Source organism: Microcaecilia unicolor, chromosome 7, assembly GCF_901765095.1.
Source record: "Microcaecilia unicolor chromosome 7, aMicUni1.1, whole genome shotgun sequence".
Lineage (NCBI taxonomy): Eukaryota > Metazoa > Chordata > Amphibia > Gymnophiona > Siphonopidae > Microcaecilia > Microcaecilia unicolor.
This window is the reverse complement of record NC_044037.1, coordinates 32,943,220-32,966,375: the sequence shown is the minus strand read 5'-3', so window position 1 is coordinate 32,966,375 and position 23,156 is coordinate 32,943,220. Positions and strand designations below refer to the sequence as shown.

Here is a 23,156-nt window from a genome sequence, read left to right as displayed (position 1 = left end):
GATTGGCTGGTGAAGAACACAACTGAGGCAGGAGCTCTACAGTCCATGCAGATGACTATTCGACTCCTGGAGCTACTGGGGTTTGTGATAAATTATCCAAAGTCCCACCTTCTCCCAGTACAGAGACTCGAATTCATAGGAGCTCTGCTGGATTCTCGGACGGCTCGTGCCTATCTTCCAGAGACAAGAGCCAACAATCTGTTGTCCCTCGTCTCGCGGGTGCGAGCGTCCCAGCAGATCACAGCTCGGCAGATGTTGAGATTGCTCGGCCACATGGCCTCCACAGTTCATGTGACTCCCATGGCTCATCTTCGCATGCGATCTGCTCAATGGACCCTAGCTTCCCAGTGGTTTCAGGCTGCTGGGGATCTAGAGGATGTAATCCACCTGTCCACGAGTTTTCTCAAATCCCTGCACTGGTGGACGATTTGGTCCAATTTGACTCTGGGATGCCCTTTCCAAATTCCTCAGCCGCAAAAAGTGCTGACTACGGATGCGTCTCTCCTGGGGTGGGGAGCTCATGTCGATGGGCTTCACACCCAGGGAAGCTGGTCCCTCCAGGTACAAGGTCTACAGATCAATCTCCTGGAGTTACGAGCGGTCTGGAACGCTCTGAAGGCTTTCAGAGATCGGCTGCCCCACCAAATTATCCAAATTCAGACAGACAACCAGGTTGCCATGTATTACATCAACAAGCAGGGGGGCACCGGATCTCGCCCCCTGTGTCAGGAAGCCGTCAGCATGTGGCCGTGGGCTCGCCGTTACGGCATGTTTCTCCAAGCCACATATTTGGCAGGCGTAAACAACAGTCTGGCCGACAGGTTGAGCAGGATTATGCAACCTCACGAGTGGTCGCTCAACTCCAGAGTAGTGCGCCAGATCTTCCAGGTGTGGGGCACCCCCTTGGTAGATCTCTTCGCATCTCGAGCCAACCACAAGGTCCCTCAGTTCTATTCCAGACTTCAGGCCCACGGCCGACTGGCATCGGATGCCTTCCTCCTGGATTGGGGGGAAGGCCTGCTGTATGCTTATCCTCCCATACCTCTGGTGGGGAAGACTTTGTTGAAACTCAAGCAAGACAGAGGCACCATGATTCTGATTGCTCCTTTTTGGCCGCGTCAGATCTGGTTCCCTCTTCTTCTGGAGTTGTCCTCCGAAGAACCGTGGAGATTGGAGTGTTTTTTGACCCTCATTACCCAGAACGAAGGGGCGCTTCTGCATCCCAACCTCCAGTCTCTGGCTCTCACGGCCTGGATGCCGCTTTGGGTCTGTCGGAGGGTGTCTCCTGTGTCTTGTTTGCTTCCAGGAAAGATTCCACTAAGAGGAGTTACTTCTTTTTATGGAGGAGGTTTGCCATCTGGTGTGACAGCAAGGCCTTAGATCCTCGCTCTTGTCCTACACAGACCCTGCTTGACTACCTTCTACACTTGTCTGAGTCTGGTCTTAAGACCAACTCTGTAAGGGTTCACCTTAGCGCAATCAGTGCATACCATTACCGTGTGGAAGGTAAGCCGATCTCGGGACAGCCTTTAGTTGTTCGCTTTATGAGAGGTTTGCTTTTGTCAAAGCCCCCCCAATCAAACCTCCTACAGTGTCATGGGATCTCAATGTCGTTCTCACCCAGCTGATGAAACCTCCTTTTGAGCCACTGAATTCATGCCATCTGAAGTACTTGACCTGGAAGGTCATTTTCTTGGTGGCATTAACTTCAGCTCGTAGAGTCAGTGAGCTTCAGGCCCTGGTAGCCCATGCTCCTTACACCAAATTTCATCATAATAGAGTAGTCCTCCGCACTCACCCTAAGTTCTTGCCGAAGGTGGTGTCGGAGTTCCATCTGATCCAGTCAATTGTCTTGCCAACATTCTTTCCCCGTCCGCATTCCTGCCCTGCTGAACGTCAGCTGCACACATTGGACTGCAAAAGAGCATTGGCCTTCTATCTGGAGCGGACACAGCCCAACAGACAGTCCGCCCAAATGTTTGTTTCTTTTGATCCCAACAGGAGGGGAGTGGCTGTGGGGAAACGCACCTTATCAAATTGGCTAGCAGACTGCATTTCCTTCACTTACGCCCAGGCTGGGCTGGCTCTTGAGGGTCATGTCACGGCTCACAATGTCAGAACCATGGCTGCGTCAGTGGCCCACTTGAAGTCAGCCACTATTGAAGAGATCTGCAAAGCTGCGACGTGGTCATCTGTCCACACATTCACATCTCATTACTGCCTGCAGCAGGATACCCGACGTGACAGTCGGTTCGGGCAGTCAGTGCTTCAGAATCTGTTCGGGGTTTAGAATCCAACTCCACCCCCCTAGGCCCATGTTTATTCTGTTCCAGGCTACACTCTCAGTTAGTTGGATAAATTGTTAGGTCATTCTCAGTTACCTCCTCGCCGTTGCGAGACCCAATTGACCATGTATGTTGTTTTGAGTGAGCCTGGGGGCTAGGGCTACCCCATCAGTGAGAACAAGCAGCCTGCTTGTCCTCGGAGAAAGCGAATGCTACATACCTGTAGAAGGTATTCTCCGAGGACAGCAGGCTGATTGTTCTCACAAACCCGCCCGCCTCCCCTTTGGAGTTGTGTCTTCCCTTGTCTTTGTCTTGCTACATATGGGACTGACGAACACGAGCCGGTTCGGGCGGGAAGACGGTCGCGCATGCGCGGTGCGCATGGGTGCGCGAGGGCTAGCAAACGTCTTTGCTAGTGAAGATTCCGATTGGAGGGGGTGCCGTGGACGTCACCCATCAGTGAGAACAATCAGCCTGCTGTCCTCGGAGAATACCTTCTACAGGTATGTAGCATTCGCTTTGTTTGCAGACTGCACATTTTTTTGTACACTGTTCAATTTTTAAGACAATAAGCAGTTTCAGTTTATTGCCTGTTTGGACTGATAAAGAATCCTGGTGGTTTGTGTGTTGGGTCTGTGAGTGCTTTCTTGGAACCGTGGGACTACTGTGGCCTCAGTAACCTAGATGTCACTGGGAAGAATTTGAGAGCGGGAGACTCATCCAGAGGCAGTTGTGACCCAGTTGGTGGAAGGAGGGTGCTAGTATAGAGCACGAGTGGCAGGTGCAGGCAGACCTGAGCTGTGCTGGGGATAGACCCTCTAAGTGGCCGCAGGGTAACCCCAGGCATGTGGCTAGGTGTTTCATGACAGTCTTCATGAGCAACTTGCTCAACAGTGGATGCAGCCTCTCCTTGACAATTGAGGTGTCGTGTTGTCTGTGGTTCTGCATCTGGCCTGGGAAGACACTGGAGGTTTGGGTGTTTGGTCTTGCTGCTCTTGTACTAACAATGGGAAGCTTAAGGATTTGGTTAGACCTTCAGTGTGTGATGTATATGCAATTTCTAAAAATAAATCACCTATATTGGGACAACCAGCCAAATTCCTATGTGTGGTTGAAGAGTCCAGGTGTTTGGCTTAGATGTTATCTTTGCCGTGGGTGCATTTGTGAATCAGCTGATGCTAATTGCTTCTTGTCCCTCAAAAAGGGAGAATGTAAGGACATCACTACCTCTCCCTGCCTGAACTCTGAAACTTCTTTAAGTTTAAGGCTGTGAATACTCCTGACGCTGCAGTTTTTTGAAGGGACACAGCACAAGTACATGGACTGACTTACTGTATCCAGTGAGGCACTGCTCTCTGAGATAGAAGTAAGAAGCTTTACTGATTTGGATAAAGCTAGTGCTGTGGGTGGAGCAAGGTCCTCTATTGATTTTAGTCTTGGGGCACAATGTTTTAAAAATCTCTATATTTAATGTGCCAAACTAACAGATTTGTGAATGGAATGGTAAATTTAAATTTCTCTTGCTGTAGCTGGGAATAATGTGCCTTTCTGGTTGCAGCAATATAGATATAGTGGGACCCAAATCAGGCCCACCATCTTTTAAAGGGCCAGGCTGTTGCAGTACTGAAGACAGTCTTCACCCCCTGGCATCTGCCTGGTGGTTAGTGGGGGTTGGAGCAATCCTCAGATATTCCCCTCCTGGTGGCTTCCAGCATGAAAATGGCAAGGTAGAACTACTTAAAAAAACTTATTAAAATCTCTTAAATATTCTGAAGATAGATAGGATTTTCTGTTTCCAGATTTGTACCCTTATCATAAAGCATTTATTCTTCATCAAAGTTGTTGATGGTTGAATACAAATGCAAAATATATCACAGTTTAGGAACTATAGAATCCTAAACCTGTCTCTTTTTAGCACTATCCTTTCCTCTTTTACCTTCAAAACAAAATCTTAATATGTTCCCACATATTTATTTATTTTTATTTTTTATTTTATTGCATTTGTATCCCACATTTTCCCACCTATTTGCAGGCTCAATGTGGCTTACATAGTATTGTTAGCATAGTTAATTCCAGTATATTAGGTATAGTTAATATTGTGTAGAGGTTAATTAGGGGAAGAAATAAGAAGGAAGGGATTTATAAGGGTATTTATAGCAGGTGGGCTTTCATAACTGAATGGGTTGGTGAAGTGGATTAGTGGGGCTTAATTGTCTAAGTCAACTAGACAGTTTTGGAGACATTCCATGGCAAAAATCTTCCCATATTTCACTCTGATTTAATCTTAAAATAAAGATTAATAAACCCACAATGTATTGGAAAGACTGAGCAATGCATGGAACTTGGACATTAAAAAGATTTACTAGATCAAAAACAATTGCTCATTCTTTAATCTTAAAGAATGATTTTCACTATCCTCCCAAATTTTCAGGTTGTTACAAATTTGTAACATATTCTTTCTAGTATTAAATTTAAACCACCAACTTTATTATAATTTATTCCCGCTGTTCTTTCTACAGGACATGTAGCTTCCTTAGGGCCTTTTTTATCAAGCCGCGCTAGCAGATCTTGTTGTGGTAATGCCGACAAAGCCCATTCACTTTGAATGGGCTGTGTTGGAATTGCCACGCAGGAACCGCTAGTGTGGCTTGATAAGAGACCCTTACTGCATAGAATTCTTATTTATATACAGATAATTTGTATTTTAAGGAAAACATGGGAATCAGAGTTGAAATGTGAATTATACAGTGTACAATGGTCTTTTTTTCAGGACATATACAACAAGAGCTTTCTCTTCTGTAAGTAGTATTCAATGTATTTCTTGGACCATAGTGCTTTCTGCACACCACAAAAAATGTTTCTTGCTGGTATATCCCCATCAAAAATATGTTGGTCCTGCAAAGTGTCACAAGGCATGTTGAATGTAAATTTACTTTTTCCTTTTGGAAAGAAGTATGGGCTTTGATAATTTTTTGACCACATGAATCAATTCATAATCTGATTATATTCAAATCTAATGTTTTTCAAGGTGCATTGTCTGACTCACAAAATTGTTCGATACTTTTTATAATAATAGCATTGACAATGATATTGTCTGGAAAGGTAATCATCTGCTAAATGTCCATTTTTGGTACTATAAGCGAGGATAAATAGCTACGGAGTGCCTTAAAGGTGAAGATTGCTAGCTTAAATTGCATCCTGTATTTTATAGGACAGTGTTTCTTAACTTCTTCAAGTTATGTATGCCCTAAGTCAAGCAAATTTTAACTGAGCACCCCCCAAGCTCCGATCAGCAGAGATTTTGAAATGGACATTGAAAACTTTTGACATTGTAATCACAAAATAGAAATTAAAATTATTTTCTACCTTTGTTGTCTGGTCATTTTATTTTTAAAATTGTGCTGGCCAGAGCTCAGGTTTGTGCTTTCCTCAGTCTTCTCTTAAATCTTGTTATTTTTCTGCCTCTCTCCAGATTTAATTCATTCTTACTATTCAGTCTTCAGTGCTCTCTTTTTACTTTATCTATCTACAGCTTTCCTTCCTTTCCCTCAACCTGTCTCTCTTGTTCCCATTCCTTTTATTCCCCAGTCTTTCACTAGCTCTGTCCTCTCCCACTCTTCCACCTAGGGTCTCTCCCCTTTCTCTCTTCCTTCCTGTGTCTACTCTTGCATTTATATCCTGTCTCCCACCCCTCAGCCACAGCTGCTGCTTCTCCAGGCTAGCAGCAGCGGTGGCAAAACAACCTGAAACAGTCACTAGGAGTGCAGTCTTCATGTCTTCTGTTGGCTTTGCCAGTCCTCCACCTCCTCTGACATCAACTTCCTGTACTGAGGTAGGGGACTGGCAGAGTCCACAGCATGTGCATGGAGACTGCAGTCCTAGTGACTGCTTCAGGTTGTTTTGCCTCTGCTGTTGGGCTGGAGAAGCAGCAGCAGTATTGGAAGTTACAGCAGAAGGGAGGTGAAGAAGATCTGCTGTATACCTCCTTCTGATGTCTTGCCTATTCCTTAGAGTACGTGTACTGTGTGTTGGGAACCTCTTTCATAGGCAACTTGGAACAATGGAGTGACATGATCACACCTTTTCACCCAACAAAGAAAACAGACGGCTGTATTTTGAAGAGACTATAGTCTTTTGAGATTGGCTTTAGTAATCCCCGCATAAATACAGTCGCATTAGAATAATTTAGAACTGTCATAAAGAGGTATGAAATAGAATATGTAACACTAGCCGTTGAGCCCGTAAAAACCGGCTGGTATTGGGGTTTTCCTTCCCCCTCCCTCCCCCCTCCCCACGAGGTCGCACCGCTACCGCCCCCCCCCCCACACCCCCGGAGTTGCCGCCATCACTCCACCCGGCCTGGGCCTTCTCTCCGCTACTAAACTTACACATTCATTCGCCGGAACGCAGCACGCACATCAGCTGAGCTGCCGTCGGCCCTTCCTTCTCTTTTTTTTTTTTTTTTTGTACCCCGCGCTTTCCCACTCATGGCAGGCTCAATGCGGCTTAGGTACTTATTTGTACCTGGGGCAATGGAGGGTTAAGTGACTTGCCCAGAGTCACAAGGTGCTGCCTGTGCCTGCAGTGGGAATTGAACCCAGTTCCCCAGGACCAAAGTCCACCACTCTAACCACTAGGCCACTCCTCCACTCCCTCCTGTGACGTAACGTCAGCGAGGGCGGGACACAGGCAGGGAAGGAAGGCCGACTGCAGCTCAGCTGATGTGCATGCTGCGTTCCGGCGAATGGATGTGTAAGTGTAGTAGCGGAGAGAGGGCCGGGTGGGGGGGGAGGAACGGTAGCGGCGATCTCAGGCGGGCGGGGGGAGCGGTATCAACCTTGGCGGCGCAGTTTTCCTCTCTGTCCCGCCCTCGTCATCACGTATTGACGCGGGGGCGGGACAGAGAAGGAAGTCTCTACTGCGCATTTGCGAGTGAGTCGGTCACTCGCCGTTTATATGTTTGATTTTGGAACAGAGGACAACAAAGCCTGATTTCAGAACTGAGGACATTTTGGTCTGTGAAAGTTATTAATAGAAATCAAACAAAATAAAACATGGAAAAGAAAATAAGATGATACCTTTTTTATTGGACATAACTTAATACATTTCTTGATTAGCTTTCGAAGGTTGCCCTTCTTCGTCAGATCGGAAATAAGCAAATGTGCTAGCTGACAGTGTATATAAGTGAAAACATTCAAGCATTACTATGACAGTCTGACAGGGTGGGAGGATGGGGGTGGGTCGGAGGTATGCATGGGGACATCAAAGCATATCATTGATATTCTAACAGGATGGGTGTGGATAGGTGAAAAAAAGATACCGCATACAGCCGCATGAAAAAGCAACGGCTACCACACTGGTCTGTGAAAGAAAGCCAGGAGTCCAAAATCACTCTTTTATATATAGTGAAAATATATTCCACTGTAGGGATCAGTGAATCAGAGAACTGGAATTAAAGACAAGGAAGGGGTGTGATCTGTTTTCAAACAAGTAGTAGATTTATCAAAGAACCAGATGATTTTCTTTCATCCAGAGAGCCACATTTTTGAGGTAGTGCCATAGGGGTGATAGGTCAATGGCATAGTTATCTGTGTAGTGAATATAAGAGAATATCATCGGCATAATAGTATGCGGTGATACCGAACGACTGGTTTAATGTGTGCAGGTTCTTTCAGTGGCATAATTTTCAAAGGAAAATTATACAGATTGATTCCCCTTTGAAAGCTGCTGTAACTTAAGCACATATGCGACATACAAATTAAGTAACCTGTTATATAAAATTTCCATCTTAATGCATATGTAATCTATTTATAGCGCAAAAAAATAACTTATGTTCTATAGATCTGATAACCAGTCAGCTCCTCAGTGCTGACTGGTAAGTGGTATTTTACAATGGCCCTTTGTGTATATTAGAATTATGAAAATCTTCAGATTCATTTCAGCTTTGTGTTGAATTCAAGTTAATGACAATGCACCATGTGATACCAAGTTAATGACAATCTACCATGCTGCTAATTCTAATTTAGATGATAAGCAATATATATTTCCTTATGCTTAACATAAATTTCTTGTGTGTTGTGCTGGGAACTAGAAAATAAACCACTACTATTAACAATAATGGAAGATATGCATATGGCATTTCACACTGAGTGCTGTGCTAAGAGTTTGCCTGTTATTGCTTTTTTTTTTTTTTTTTGTAATTTAACCTTTTCTTCAAGGACACGCAGGACTGAATCCGCGTATATGGGTGGTGCCATCAGTGGGGCTTGGTGTGGGAAGCAGTAACCCCCAGCAACGTTTTCCAGAACCCTTTGGAATAAGCTCACTAAGTATGTGCACTACTTCCCGCCAGCTGCAGTTTCATAGGACCTCCTCAGTCTAATCATTTTTGCGGAGCTGGTCAAACCTCTTTTTTTGTCATGGTTGCTTCAGCGCCTTACCTTCAATTAAAAATTGCTCTTTAAGTCCTGTCACTGTCATGTAGTACTTTCTCTAAGCACTAATCGCTACTAATCGTGTTTCTGCCAGTACTTGTGACCTGGATTGGCCACTGTTTGAAGCAGGATACTGGGCTAGATGGACCATTGGTCTGACCCAATATGGCTATTCTTATGTTTTTACCTAATAATTCATCAGTCAGATTTTTCATTCTTTTTCAAATTTCCTTTCATTTTTTTTTCATGTTAGCTTAGCCTTGGCAAATTTAGGCCTCATGCTCCTAGTCAGGTACTTTTTGTCATCATTGAGTTTTTGGATTTAGCTATTTTCCAGATGATATGTTCCAAAAGAAGACTCCAGTAGCTTCAAAAGGTGTTCCTGGTGCAACAGGACCATACCCATTCATGGTGTCTGCAGTGCCTGGGACCCAACCATGATCCCTTTCATTGTATTCTTTGTACATAGATGTCAAAGAGAGAGATCCATGTAGAAAAAAGCTTTTCAGTGATGAGACTGGTCCATCAATGTTAGCATTGAAAACATCAGTATCCATGGGACCAGAAGCGTCATTGGAGCTGGGGATGCTCTCACCTATTCTTGCTCTGATTTACGGCTTTGTCAACCTGCTAGGTCTCTAAGTTCTGGTTCCCAAGACTTATTTGAGGTTCTTTCTTTTCATTTTGTTTGACTTGAAACTAGTAGGAAATCCATGTTTAGAATCATGGGACCTAACTGTAGAATGCATTACCTAGACCTTTCTGTAGTATTACTTTTGCTCATTAAAAAAAAAGAACTTAAAACTTGGCTGTTTCAAGAGGCATATGGTATTGAGACTCATTTGCATACTGCTTTTTATTTGCTTGTTTGTTATTTTATGTGATATTTTTGTTAACTGTTATGTATGTTTTTTGTAACCCGCCCAGAACCGTAGATGGAGTGGAATATAAATTTTTTAAATAAATAAAATAAAATCAAGAGTATCTTGATCATCCGTGAGAGTGAGCATTGGTAGATTCCACGGGGAGTAGTAATTGTCCATTTCTCACCTGAAGAAGAAGAAGACAAAATCAACCTCATCTTCAGTGGTGTTGAGGGAGTGCGATGCAGGACTTCAGACGGAGACTGAGAGATTCCATCATGGCACTGAGAACACAGAGGTGTCGAGATCACCAGTGGGATACCATTGTTCTCTTGAAATCTTAACATGAGGACCACTCATGTGTCTTTAGGAAAGGGTGTGATGGCCTCCATGGACCTTGATCATGGATTCCGATTTATCTCAAGTGATTCAGGAGGACATGGCCATGCCTGTTTTGATGCCTCTGCCTTTGAGAAGCAACTCATGTAGAAGTTTGAGGTGTGAATGGACCACTACTTCATTTGAAATGATGGTGCAACCTCGACTTTATCAAGAGAAGGGATGATGCAGCTGATACTTGAGACTCATGCCTGTCTGAAATAGATGCTTTGACACAAAGGCCTGGAGGGGGCTCAGAGTTGAGGTCAATTGCATCAATGTCCATTTCCTGTGTATTAGGAGAAGTGTCACTGAGGCATTGGGAATCCTCGGTGTCTTGATGATGTAGGAGGCCTGACTGTACTATCAGTAGTCCAGACAGGCAGAAACTCAGACTTCACTGACCGACTTCTTCTGTGAGTCTGAGTTAGAGTGCTAGAGAGCTTCTCAGAGGAGAAGTCCACTGATGTCCCTTCAGATTCCTCCCACCACATGAGAGATACAAGTCCCCACCAGAAAAACTCTTTCATCAATTGTAAATGGTAGATGGCTCAGGCTATCTCATTTCAGTTAGAGATGGAAAAGGATTCCAGGGCAGAAATAGTGGATATCCTCCAGTTTTTTTTTGCTTCCCACCCCCACCTCCTACACCAAGAAAGCTGTGACAGTCCAGGAAGCCCCAAGATTCAAGAAGCAGCAGCTTCACCATTCTGTGGTGGTTGAATCTGTTCTCAAAAGAGCCAGGAGTTCCAAGATTCACGTCTCGATGCCCCTGGAATCTTATGGGGGTGATATTGTTTCAGAATGCTATACTCTCATTCTGCATAGCATCCTAGCATTTCTTCATGGGCTTGTCCTTGAGGAACATAGTGCACACTATTGCTGAGCTTGTGGACATTCTTCCTAGGGACAAGGCCAATAAGCTACACTCATAATTAGCCAGAGGTAATGAGTGTAGAAAATATAATCCGAGTAACTTAAGATATCTTCAGGATGTCATTGAGATCTTCTGCCATGGGGATTGGCACCTGCAGCCTTGTCTAGCTGTGGGCCACAGACCTTAGGCAAGATGGACAGGAAAAGCTTGCTGACATAGCGTGCTGTGGATAGAATTTCTTCAGAGATGTGGTGCAAGATGCAGCTACTCTCCTCAAGCAGCACAGTGACATCCTTAAGACTCTCTCCAGACCCACTTCTAACCCAGCCTCCTCTTCCAGGAGATCAGTGCAGAGGGCAAGAGTGGTACTATTATTATTATCATCATCATAAATATAGGTATCCATCCTCCTACTTTCCCAGTCTGCTGGTTCTCCCTCTTGTCCTAGATAGCAGAGGACCCAGAAGTCTCAACTTGAGTCACAGTCAAAACTAGAAATGTAGTTTTGACATCCTTTACAAAAACATAGTCTCAGTTCCAATATCTATTCCAAATAGCCTACTTGTATGAAGGCAGCTAATTTTTTTTTTTTTTTGCGCAGACAGATGACACCCTATAACCTTAGATGTGTGAGTTCTCAAAATAGTCCGGTTAGTGTACTGTCTTCGTTTGGCAGACCAGCCTCCAAATTGCCTACCGAGAGCATCAAGATTACGCTCTCAATATGGAGTGGAGGAGTGGCCTAGTGATTAGGGTGGTGGACTTTGGTCCTGGGGAACTGAGGAACTAAGTTCGATTCCCACCTCAGGCACAGGCAGCTCCTTGTGACTCTGGGCAAGTCACTTAACCCTCCATTGCTCCATGTAAGCCGCATTGAGCCTGCCATGAGTGGGAAAGCACAGGGTACAAATGTAACAAAAAAAAATATTGGGAAATACATACAAAGGAAATTCTCTTCTCTTACAGGTCAAACCTGTTTCACTTGGGGAAAGCGGCCAGGGATTTTATTCCAAGTATTCCCTGATCACAAAAAAAGATGGGAGGATTCCACCCAATCGTAGACATCAGGGACTGAATTAATATCTCTCCAAACAAAAGTACAGGATGGTTTCCTTCAGCTTCCTTGTCCATCTCAAACAGTGCCAACCATTGTAACAAAATCTTCATTAGGCATTTCTTATGTTTCCCTTATACAGTTGTCTGTAAACAACAATTTTCCTATCCCTCCATATTTACTATTACATTTACTCCTTGTGCTTCCACCAAGGCAAATACTTTTCCTGATACCCAATGACTTTTCTTCCCTCTCCCCTTCAAAACTGTCAGTTTATTTAAGCTGTATAGTGTGCTTACACAAAACTCTTTGGTTTCTGGGAGCTGAGTTTGCTTTCAGTGTAGTGCTAGTTCTCTAACAGACACCAGGCAATAGTTCAAAAATGTGTTCCTGATACCAGTCTCATACTGATGGAATAGAAACACTTTAGGATTCCTGGGGATCTTCCACTTAGAGAAGGACCTGTGGTAACAGTAGGGGACAGGGACCCGCAGTAACGACGGGGACAGAGCCCGTAGGGACAGGGCAGGGACAAAGTCTGAGGGGATGAGGTGGGAGCAGGGATGGGGACAGATCCCACGGGGGCAGGGTGGGGATGGGGACAAACTTTGTTCCCGTGTCATTCTCTACTTTGAAGCCTGTTAATGAACTGGACTGTTATTTATGCTTGAGTGACGCAGAAGACGACGATATTTAGATTTTTTGGAAAAACAAGCAAACATGGCAAAATATTCATGGTGGATCCTGTACATTCCTGCTACCAGCACATCTTCTGACATCATCTATTGCAGGAAGGACTGTGGAAGACAGGAGTGCAAGATTGAATCCTGAGATTGTTGATGACTTATTCATCCACAGATTAAAAAATCATAACAGTGTTTTATAGGGCATATTTCTCCCCCGCTAGGGCTTACAAACGGGTTGTATTTTGTAGCCCTAGACTTTTAACAGAGTGGATTAGGATTCCTTGGGGTAGTAGAAGTCAGCTATTGTTGGGGTTGGAAGGGTAGAAGGTGGTGGTGGAGAGGGGTTATTATAGTTGCTCATTGTTATTGTTTTCTATTTGTGATTTATAAACAACAGTTGCACAACATATTCCTTTTTATACTTTAATAAAAAGATTTAAATGTGAAATCATAAGTGTTCAAGGCTTCTGCAGATGAGGACAGAGCCCACGGGGATGGAGACAGAGACAGAACCTGTGGGGATGGGGACAAACTTTGTCCCCCGTGTAATTCTCTACTTCCGCTCCTTAACTTCCTCCATAATTCTTTATACATTACTCCCAATTTCCCCTGTACTGTTTCTTAGTGCTATTCATTTTCTTTTTTTTCTGTTTTGCAGTTAGGAATTGAAGATGATTCTTTTTGATGATACTAGGACAAATATTGATTTGTACAATCCAGGGCTTAAATGTAAATAGATACTGATACAAATTTGTTAATCTTAGAAATTATCATGTAGAATTTTCTATCTTGTTTCACATAAATAAACCATACTAGCTTTATTACCATGGATTTAAATATGTTGCTTGGTGGTGTCTATGCAAGACTTTGTGCAATGCTAGCTCCAGGTCAGAACTTAGTTTTTGTATTGTGCATCCACAGAATTATGCAGTAAAGCTGAGCTAACCCGTGTGCAAAGCCTAGCTTAATTTTCAGCATCGTCCCCTCTGTGTCCACAACTTCCTTTTTCTTTTACTATTTCCATGCTCAACCCCTGGCACTGGAAACTTCCTCTCCCCAGTGCTTCCATTCACAAACTTCTTCCCTCCCATAAACCACCATTTACCCACTCTCCCCACCCTACAATGAAATAAAGTCTTAAAAATGCCAGGGTTCATTTCCTGTGTCTCCTGCTGATACTCATGACTGGGCAGATCAGTTCACTCTCCCATTGCCTCAGATGCAAACTTAGGGCTATATTTACTAATATGCATTAATTTATAGTATTGCCATTTAACATGGTATTTAACGCTTCTCATTATTATCAGTGACACCTGTTTATTAATAACTAGTGAAAAAGGCCCGTTTCTGAGACCAATGAAACGGGCGCTAGCAAGGTTTTCAGTGGAGTGTGTATGTTTGAGAGAGTGTGTGAGAGAGAGAGACGGAGTGAATGTGCGAGTGTGCGTGTGTGTGACAGTTTGAGGCTGTCTGTGTGAGAGTGTGTGTGAGAGTGAGAGTGTGTGTGTGTGAGAAAGAATGAGAGTGTGCGGCAGGGGTCCCCCCCCTCCGTCAAGGTGTTTTGGAAAAGAAGCAGGAGATCCCAAGGGGTCACATTGTGACGCGAGGGTGGGGCAGACAGTCATGGAGAAAAAGCGATCTACACCATGACACGTTTAGAATGTTGGGAAACTTGAGGCTTCATTAGAATGTTGGAGGTGCGTTTTATAGAGAGAGATGTGTTTAAATAGCAGTAATGTGATAATGTATTAATGCAGGTTAATAAATTTAGCCCTTTGATTGTAAACCCTCTGAGGAAGGGGAATACCTACCTAAAATATAATTTGCCTTATGCTTAGATTTGGTTTGTGTTTGGAAAGGTGAATTAAAAAAGAAAAATCCAAATTCTCCCATGAATACCCATTTACTTTCTTCTTTAGACCCTTCTCCCCTCTCTTCTCCTTCCGCCTTTATTTAGGAAGTGGTCATGGTGGGTGGGTGTGTGTATATGTGGGTATTGAAACCTGTTTCAACCCCCCTTTTTTTTGTCTTCTGTGTTTCTAGTATGGCTGCAGCATCATCACCAAAATACAACTCCCACTCCTTGGAATGCTCATCTTTTAGAAGGGTAAGGTCTAATTTCTTTTGCACTGGTGTGTCTCATGACGTGATTTTCATATATTGCTCTTGAGAATCCCCAATTGTCTGTTTCTCTGGATAACCACAATGAAGATTTTTTTGTTATTATAAAACTTGTTTTGGTAGGCGCTCTCATGGATCACATTTGGGATTCCCTATCTATTTTGTTTTTAACCCTAGAACAAAGTATTCTATAATAAATGTCAATAAAATATTTTTTTTTTCTTATCTAAACTTGTTACTTAAGGTAGTTCACTAGGCTAATGTTTTCTTTGCAAGGCCTGGGGGCCAGAGGTGGCCCCCATTGCTCCTGCGTAACCCTTTGACTCTTCCCTCCCCTCTCCCAACAACCAAGAGACTTGTTACTGATACTATGTTCACAGTAGTTCAGAGCCGTTTGTTGCTCAGACTCTCTCACTATTCTCATTGAGATCAGTATGGGAGTCTTGCTGAGAGTCATATGGTGCCAGAAGAAAACAGAGGCAGCGCTGGCAGCAAGCCCATGGAGCAAATATAGAAGGATTAAAAAAAACTGGAGAGAAAGCTTGAAGGGCTCGGCAGCGGAAATCGGTTGGTGAAGATTGACTGCTGGAGACTGAATGAGGGTAGGGATTGGGACTAGTTGGGATAGATGTGCCGGTGAACAGAGAACATGTGGGGGTGCTGCTCCCTGTTGGCTCATGGCTTAAAGGGATTTGGATGTGAATGGTAGGGTTTTAACAATTTCCCCAGGAGTTACTTGCTGGCAATAAAATGCAGTTACAGTGTACATCTGCCTTCCCTGTTTCCCCTTCCCTCCATTTTATAAGGGGGGCTATGGTGAGAGAGAAAGCTTTGCAGTAGAGCCAGCTCAGCACGTGGCTCTACCACAAAATTAGCAATCCAAAAATATTGCAGTATTCTGTAAGCAAGAAATAAAATAAAAGTGGGAGGACGACCAAGGATTCCAAAGACTGAAAGGATATATAATAATAAAGATGTTTATTGAGGTATAAAGACTCGACACAACGTCGTGTTTCGGCCGTTAGGCCTGCATCAGGAGTCTTAATGCCGAATGCTTTTGAGAACTATTTGATGAAGGCAAATCCTCAACAAAGGGAGGTCTATAGAAAGCCATTGGCTTATTGCAGCATTCTATACAAGCGTTGTGTCAGAGGAGACGACGAAGCACGCTCACCTTCACAACGGTCTTTCTAAAGACCTCCCTTTGTTGAGGATTTGCCTTCATCAAATAGTTCTCAAAAGCATTCGGCATTAAGACTCCTGATGCAGGCCTAACGGCCGAAACACGACGTTGTGTCGAGTCTTTATACCTCAATAAACATCTTTATTATTATATATCCTTTCAGTCTTTGGAATCCTTGGTCGTCCTCCCACTTTTATTTTATTTCTTGTTGTTGTCCCTGGGGCGTCTAGAGTTCTCCGCCTTCTGGCGGATATTTTTTCTCTAGTATTCTGTAAGCAACAAGCACGTAAATTACTATCATGTTAAAATTGCAGTTGGGTGACATTTCATCTCCTGACAGTTCATCACATATTCAAGCTAAATGTATTCAAATCATATGTGCAGAAACTTGCAGCAAATAGGGGGGGGAGGGGGGCAGTCCATATCTGCGCCTGTTCTTTTAGGCCTAAATACGAGCTTCATGAGGCCCATATTTAGGTGCAGAAGATCAGTATTTTCATCATGCACAGAAAGCTAAAAAATTATGTGTGCGAAAAACTTGTGCAGCAAATTGAGCAAAGAGATTTACATTTAAAATAGCATATGTCACTTAATGCACAATGAATGTGTGAGGAAAACGTTTTGCACAAAGGTAATGGAAAGTCAAAACCACAACTGTTCTTCACTGACAGGCAATTACATAGCCCATGTCATAGTTGGGTTGGGGAAGATGGAAATAGGGTGATGGGGGGAAGCGAGGTAGCATCTTGGAGACCTGTGTAGATAAAACAGAAAAGAGAATCGGGGGTCTGTGGCTTCAGTATGTGTTTAATGAGGGTCACATTTAGGTGCAAAAGAACAGGTGCCAATATATGTTGACACTTTGTTTCCTTTGGACATGTGCACAAAGAGATGCGATTACTGGTATGCTCTCCCCCCCCCCCCCCCCCCCCCCCCGTTTGCTGCAAGTTTTTCAGGCATATAATTTGATTATATTATAGGGGATGGGATTTGATATACTGCCATTCTGTGAGTGCAATCAAAGCAGTTTATATATTGTATACAGGTGCTTATTTTGTACCTGGGGCTATGGAGGGTTAAGTGACTTGCCCAGACTCACAAGGAGCTACAGTGGCAAATGAACCCAGTTCTCTTGGATCTCAGGCCACTGTACTAACCATTAGGATACTCCTTCACAGTGATGAAATGTCCATGGTGATGAAGTGTCCATACACCAATATTGCAGCAGTAATCTGCAGCTTATTGCTAAATGTCACTCATTCTTTCAGTGACTGGCTCATGCACTGACAGGAAAGGTGACATTAAAAAAACTAACAAAACAAAAACACAGGCTGCCGGCATCTGCATGGACCCCATCTTCCCACCCTAAACTGAATTCTCAATCCCTGGTGTCTAGTGGCACCCTCTATCTGACATGACCTCCACTTCTCTCTCCCCTTCCAAGTTGTACCTTAAAGGAGGCAGGAGCAATTCTCACTTGCTCTTCCTCCGGTGTTACCATCTTGGAAAATGGGGGTATCCAGCCCCACACGATGCATCTGCCCAACTACAGAATAAGAGAAAAATTCCTTTATATGGAAAACTGACCCCTGCACACATGGGACTTGGTGCTGCCATTTTCCAAGATGGCGGTGCAGAGAAAGGAGCAAATGGGCATTGCTCCTGCCTTCTTTAAAGTACAACCTGAGGAGGAGGGGGGTGCCACTAGACACCAGGGGATTTTGTTTAAATTAAGCCAGGAGCAGGGGAGTCAGTTTGGTAGGATGGGGTTGACATTAGACACCAGGGAAAGTTTTCTTTTTCTTTTTTTTAATTGTGGGGAGAGAGGGTGGTAAGATCAGGTCTGATGGGGGTGGAGGTGCCAGTGCAGAAAGCTATCAGGGCAGGGGTTATCAGGTCATGCTATGCTACCCTGTACCTGGCAAAAAAAATTTCATGATAACTGTGTTGGAAGCCATTGTTTCTCTTTCTGTATTGCCACATCATACTTAATGGCCTCTTGTACGGCCATGTATACTGCGCAAGTTAAACCCGTTCTCTACCCTGGCATTGCTCAGCCAGTAACATGCACATATACCCTGCAGTAGCTGGCATTGCTTGGCCTGTAACATTAGTATATACCCTGCAGTAACTGGCATTGCTCGGCCGGTAACATATGCATATACCCTGCAGTAACAACACAGCTGAGATCACAGTAGATTTCTGCATCAGCTCGTCCCTAGTACATGCAGCTGCCTCCTCATCCCACATTTCTGCAGCCTTTTTACTCTCCTGAAATCATATAGCCCTCCTTCATCTCTTCTCCTTCTTCCATGCCTTTATAAATTACCTACTAATTTGTTCAGACATGCACAGCTTTATTTAACTGATGACCTAGGAATGGTGATGCAAGCAGGAGTCTGCACCCAAATTAAGCACATGTTTGATGATTACATTAGTCAGTCAGCCTGGTTATTGTATCATTAATCACTTGGACCAGATCTCTAAGTAAGTTACAGAACAGCTTCTATGTGTGCAACAGTTGTTCAAATAAAGAGCAAAACATCAGATGTAATGGTGTAGATTTGATTTAGTGTGTGAATTCAGTATATCTCTGAGTGATCCTGGACAGCATGCTTTCTTATCCACACAAAAAATAATGACAAGTATATAAGAACATAAGAAAAGCATTCTGGGTAAGTCCAAGGTCCATTGAGTTTGTGTATCACAGTGACCAGTCCCGATGTCAGCAGATCCCAAAAATCTGTGGCCACGGAGACATCATGCTTCAAGTGGATGCATGTAACACCTCTCCCAATCAGAGTATACATTAAAATGAGGCATATTTTCAAAGCTCTTAGCCTTCCAAAGTTCCATAGAAACCTATGGAACTTAGGAAGGCTAAGTGCTTTGAAAATGAGCCTCATTTTAATGTATACTCTGATTGGGAGAGGTGTTACATGCATCCACTTGAAGCATGATGTCTCCGTGGCCACGCCTGAGCACTCACGTGCCATGACTGACCAGCCTCTGCCTGTGTCCTATACCACCACGAATGTGTTTTCTTCACTTGCATATGAAGAAATATGTAAAGAAGAGAGACATTTTTTCATATTTCTGTATTTGATATGGCAACATAACAAGCTATTAATTTGTTCCACATTTTTTAGTCCCTTTTGGGGCAGCTCATTACAAAAGTTGTGATATTCACATACATGATATTTAATATGTTTTGATGAGCAACAGCTAAAGGTTCCATTCTAGTGTGGCAGCTTGTAAGGCTGCCATCACTAAGACTATCTATCAACTTGGCAGCACATAATTTTTCCATCCTGTTGAGGAATTATGTTTTTTCTCCATCTGGCAAACATGTAATAACTTGCAAATATGTATAGGCATATGCTCAGGCTACTTTCTAACTAGGACATTTTATTCCAGGACAATTCTATGCTGTTGACTTTTCTCTCGCCTTTCATTAAAGCTTTTTAGGCTCTGTGTCAGAATCAACTTCTGAGAATATTATGTGGGACCTCTCCAACTTTGTAAGGAGCTGCATGTACTGACAAATTACTTCTGCCATTAATACTGATGTTTCTGTTTAAAGACCTCAAGAGATGGTGTTAATCAGCAGCACAAAGATGAAATACCCTCTCTGCAAGGAGAAAGCAAAATTACAGGTAAATTTTATGTATTTATTTACTTATTTTTGCCAGGCAAGACGACATGCTGCACCAATAAGCAACAAAGACATATGTATTTAAACACATTTTTGAATCACCTTTCCTCTGCTCCAGGTGATTTACAAAGAGGAAATGCCATAATGTAACACAATACGAATAACGCAGCTGACATTGTTACAATGGATCTACCCTCTCACTGATGAATTCTTCATAGGCTGTATATAGTTGAAATTACACTTGACTATTATGTTCATCCAGTCTGGTATATTGAGGCATAGGTGTGTAGAATGCTATGTAAGAATATTGGAACATATGGAATGAGTAGTAATGAAAGGAAAGGGCCTTGGTGATTAGTATCTTTTTGGAAGATGCTCCTTTTTCTAACAGGAAATTGACAAATAGCGAAGGCCTGATTTGAAGTCATTGCCTAACTGCAAAAGAACAAGCGAGAGTGGAGGTGACTTTTTTTTTTTTTGGGGGGGGGGAGGGGTTGGGATGGACTGATGATTTCCTCCTCTTGTTGTCTGCCAGTTCAATTAGAACCAGCCTTAAACCATCATTTTCTCCGTTTTTAACTTTCCCTCCTTTTAATTTAGCCCAGCTGTTGACAGTGATAGCCCCAGGCCAGGGGGAACATTGCACATGGGTCTGGTTAGGTATTACTATTTTATAGATCTGGGACTTCCTCCACCAGAGGTGGAGAATGCTGTTCTTGCAGCATCCCGGTGAATTCCAGGGAGTAAAATTTATGCTTGGAAAGTAAAACCAGACCTCCTGCATGACTCTGTACAGCTGTCTTCTGTCTACATTTTGAAGGCAAATCTTATGTAATAACCTCCTTTGTAACTAATTGTTCAAAAGTATTTTAATTTGGTTGGGAGGTCGTCATCTTGAATGGTTAGGTAGAGGATTATTGAGCTCCATTTTGTTTTTGAATCTTCCCTGAAATTGATGGAAGGGTGTACTTGGACCATCAGTTTCAGTGGAACTTCAGATTAATGTTTTAATTCAAAAAAGTTTTTTTTAGGAAGTTAAGACAACTTCATAGGATTAGAGGCCACTTTCAGCTGGACCAGTTTAAAATCATCAAGTTTATATTCTGACTCAGTTAGATTACTGTCCAGCTTATTTTTGAAAGAGAAAGACGCCCATATTTCGACCCAAATCGGGAGATGGGCGTCCGTTTCCCGTGGGCGCCCAAATCGGTATAATCGAAACCCGATTTTTGGCGTCCTCAACTGCAGTCCGTCACAGAGACGAACAAAGATCACGGGGGCGTGTTGGAGGCATGGCGAAGGCGGGACTGGGGCGTGGTTATCGGCCGAGGAGAGATGGGCGTCTTTAGCTGATAATCAAAACAAGAAGGGCGTTTTTGACGAGAATTTGGTCCACTTTATTTGGACCCTTTTATTGAGGTCCAAGTCCCAAAAAAGTGCCCCAACTGACCAGATGACCACCGGAGGGAATTGGGGATGACCTCCCCTGGGGGAAGGGAATTGGGGATGACCTCCCCTGACTCCCCCAGTGGTCACTAACCTCCTCCCACCAAAAAAAAAAAAACACTTTACAAACTTTTTTCCCAGCCTGTATGCCAGTCTCAAATGCTGTACCCACCTCCATGAAAGCAGAATGTGTTCTATCCTCTGACAGCCTTTCCCTGGTTCTGATGTGGGTCTCGGGTGAGTGTGATACCTTTTCTGTTAAGGGCACTGCAGAGTCACATCACCAATGCATCGTGGTGGGTGTAGGGTATTGGGCTCCGTGATTCCACTAGCTTGTGTTAAATGCTCACGATGTTGGTAGTTGGTAGGCTCTAATCCCATGGTGCTTTTCCCTCTGCTTACTGGGTCAGATTGTGCCCTGTTTTTTTTCCGGTAGTCCATGAGGTAGTGGCCATTTGTGTAAGACACTTTTAGATCCCTTTCATGTGTTACCCACGTTAGAGAACGTTAGTTCTTACCTTGAATGTTGCTGAAAGATGGCGTTGTACACCATTCTGCCAGCTCGGACTTACTGCTAATCTCAGTATCAGCGAGACTCGTTGCCAGTGGGGCACAACCTCTGATCTGCAGTTAACTGTGAGTAAAGGTGCTTATTCAAATAAAGGACGTTTTCAGCGAAATTAGTCTTCAGGTGTCAACTGCTGTGCCAAGGTTATACACCAGCAACAAGTCCTGTCCCTGGAGCACTTTTAGTGGGTACTGCAGTGCACTTCAGGCAGGCAGACCCAGGCCCATCCCCCCCACCCGTAACACTTGTGGTGGTAAATGGGAGGCCTCTAAAACCCACATGTAGTTGCCCCCTTCACCCCTAAGAGCTATGGTAGTGTTGTACATTTGTCCCTCCCATGACCAAATGGCTTGGATTGGGACATTTCTGAGCTGGGCATTTTTAGTTTCCATTATCGCAAAAAAAAAAAAAAAAAAAACCCGCCCATCTCAGAAGGGACCAAATCCATGGCATTTGGTCCGTCCAAACCGTATTTTCGAAATACGGTCTGTCCCACCTCTTCACATACCCGTTTTCGGACATAGACGCCCATGGAGATGGGCGTTCGCGTTCGATTATGCCCCTCGATATATGGGATGTCCCTGGACACTTTTTTTTTTGTTGTTAAATTACAAACTTTTCAAAGTATATCTGCTACATTATTACGTCATGCAAGTTACTTTGAGAAAATTATTCCACTGTTGTTAGTTACATTGGTTGCCCGTAGAATATCATGCTATGTTTGATTTTTAAGATTCTCCAGGGTCAGGCTCCTTCATTTTTTGGCCAGTTGATATCATTTACAAAGTATTTTAGATGGTTGTGGCAAGGAAAAATCTGCTATTACATTTTCCTGATGCTAAAGGGATGAGATATAAAAGAGTATTTGTTTAATCTTTTGCATACCAAGCGGCTTTAACTTGGAATACTTTGCCATTTGAAATTAGATCTCAAGTTGACTACATGACTTTTTGGAAAAAGCTGAAGACTTGTTTGTTTAAGAAATCCTTTGGTACTTACACTGCATTTTGTTAACTGTTTTGCATTGATTTATTATTGTGTATCCTAGGAATGACTAGTTAATTCTTTTGTGATCCACATTAGATTTAGATGGTAATTGGCGGATTATACATTTTTTATTTGTATTTAAATTTGGCAGGAATGATGGCTCTAGATATTCTGCAACATAATTGTAATTCTATATCCTTAAGACAGCATCCATCAGTTTAGTAAATAGAATCTAGTTCAGTACTCTTTTACTGAGCTGTTTCTGAAATAGAGATGAATCATCTTCTCTTTTATAAACGTATGTGGGACCAAAAGAACCAGAGAGCTTTCATTTAGCACATATTTAACCTTTTCTGAAAGGATGGCTCATCTTAACCAGGATGGAACGAGACTTCTAGCACTAACCTTTAAAATGGCGATAGAGTAGTTTTTAAATTAGATCATGGGGAAAGCAGTCAGTCAATCATGAGCACATGGTTCAGAATGAGGTGCCTCTGAAGGATACTAACAAAATAGGAAAGTTAGGACATAAGATCATAATAGCTATACTGGGTCAGACGAATGGTCTCTCTAGTCCAGTATCCTGCTTCCAACAGTGGCCAATGCAGGTCACACGTGC

The 23,156-nt window shown here is 43.2% G+C and overlaps 1 protein-coding gene across 1 annotated transcript in view; it reads left to right on the top strand.

Annotated features, from left to right (window-relative positions):
* The window catches only part of MTM1 (myotubularin 1), a 199,101-nt gene that overhangs the window by 44,286 nt on the left and 131,659 nt on the right, over positions 1-23,156 (top strand). Inside the window, exons 2-3 of the mRNA XM_030208931.1 lie at positions 14,621-14,684; positions 19,465-19,537. Coding sequence (XP_030064791.1) covers positions 14,622-14,684; positions 19,465-19,537 — 136 coding nt within the window. The 5' untranslated portion in view covers position 14,621. The remainder of the gene's footprint in view (positions 1-14,620; positions 14,685-19,464; positions 19,538-23,156) is intronic.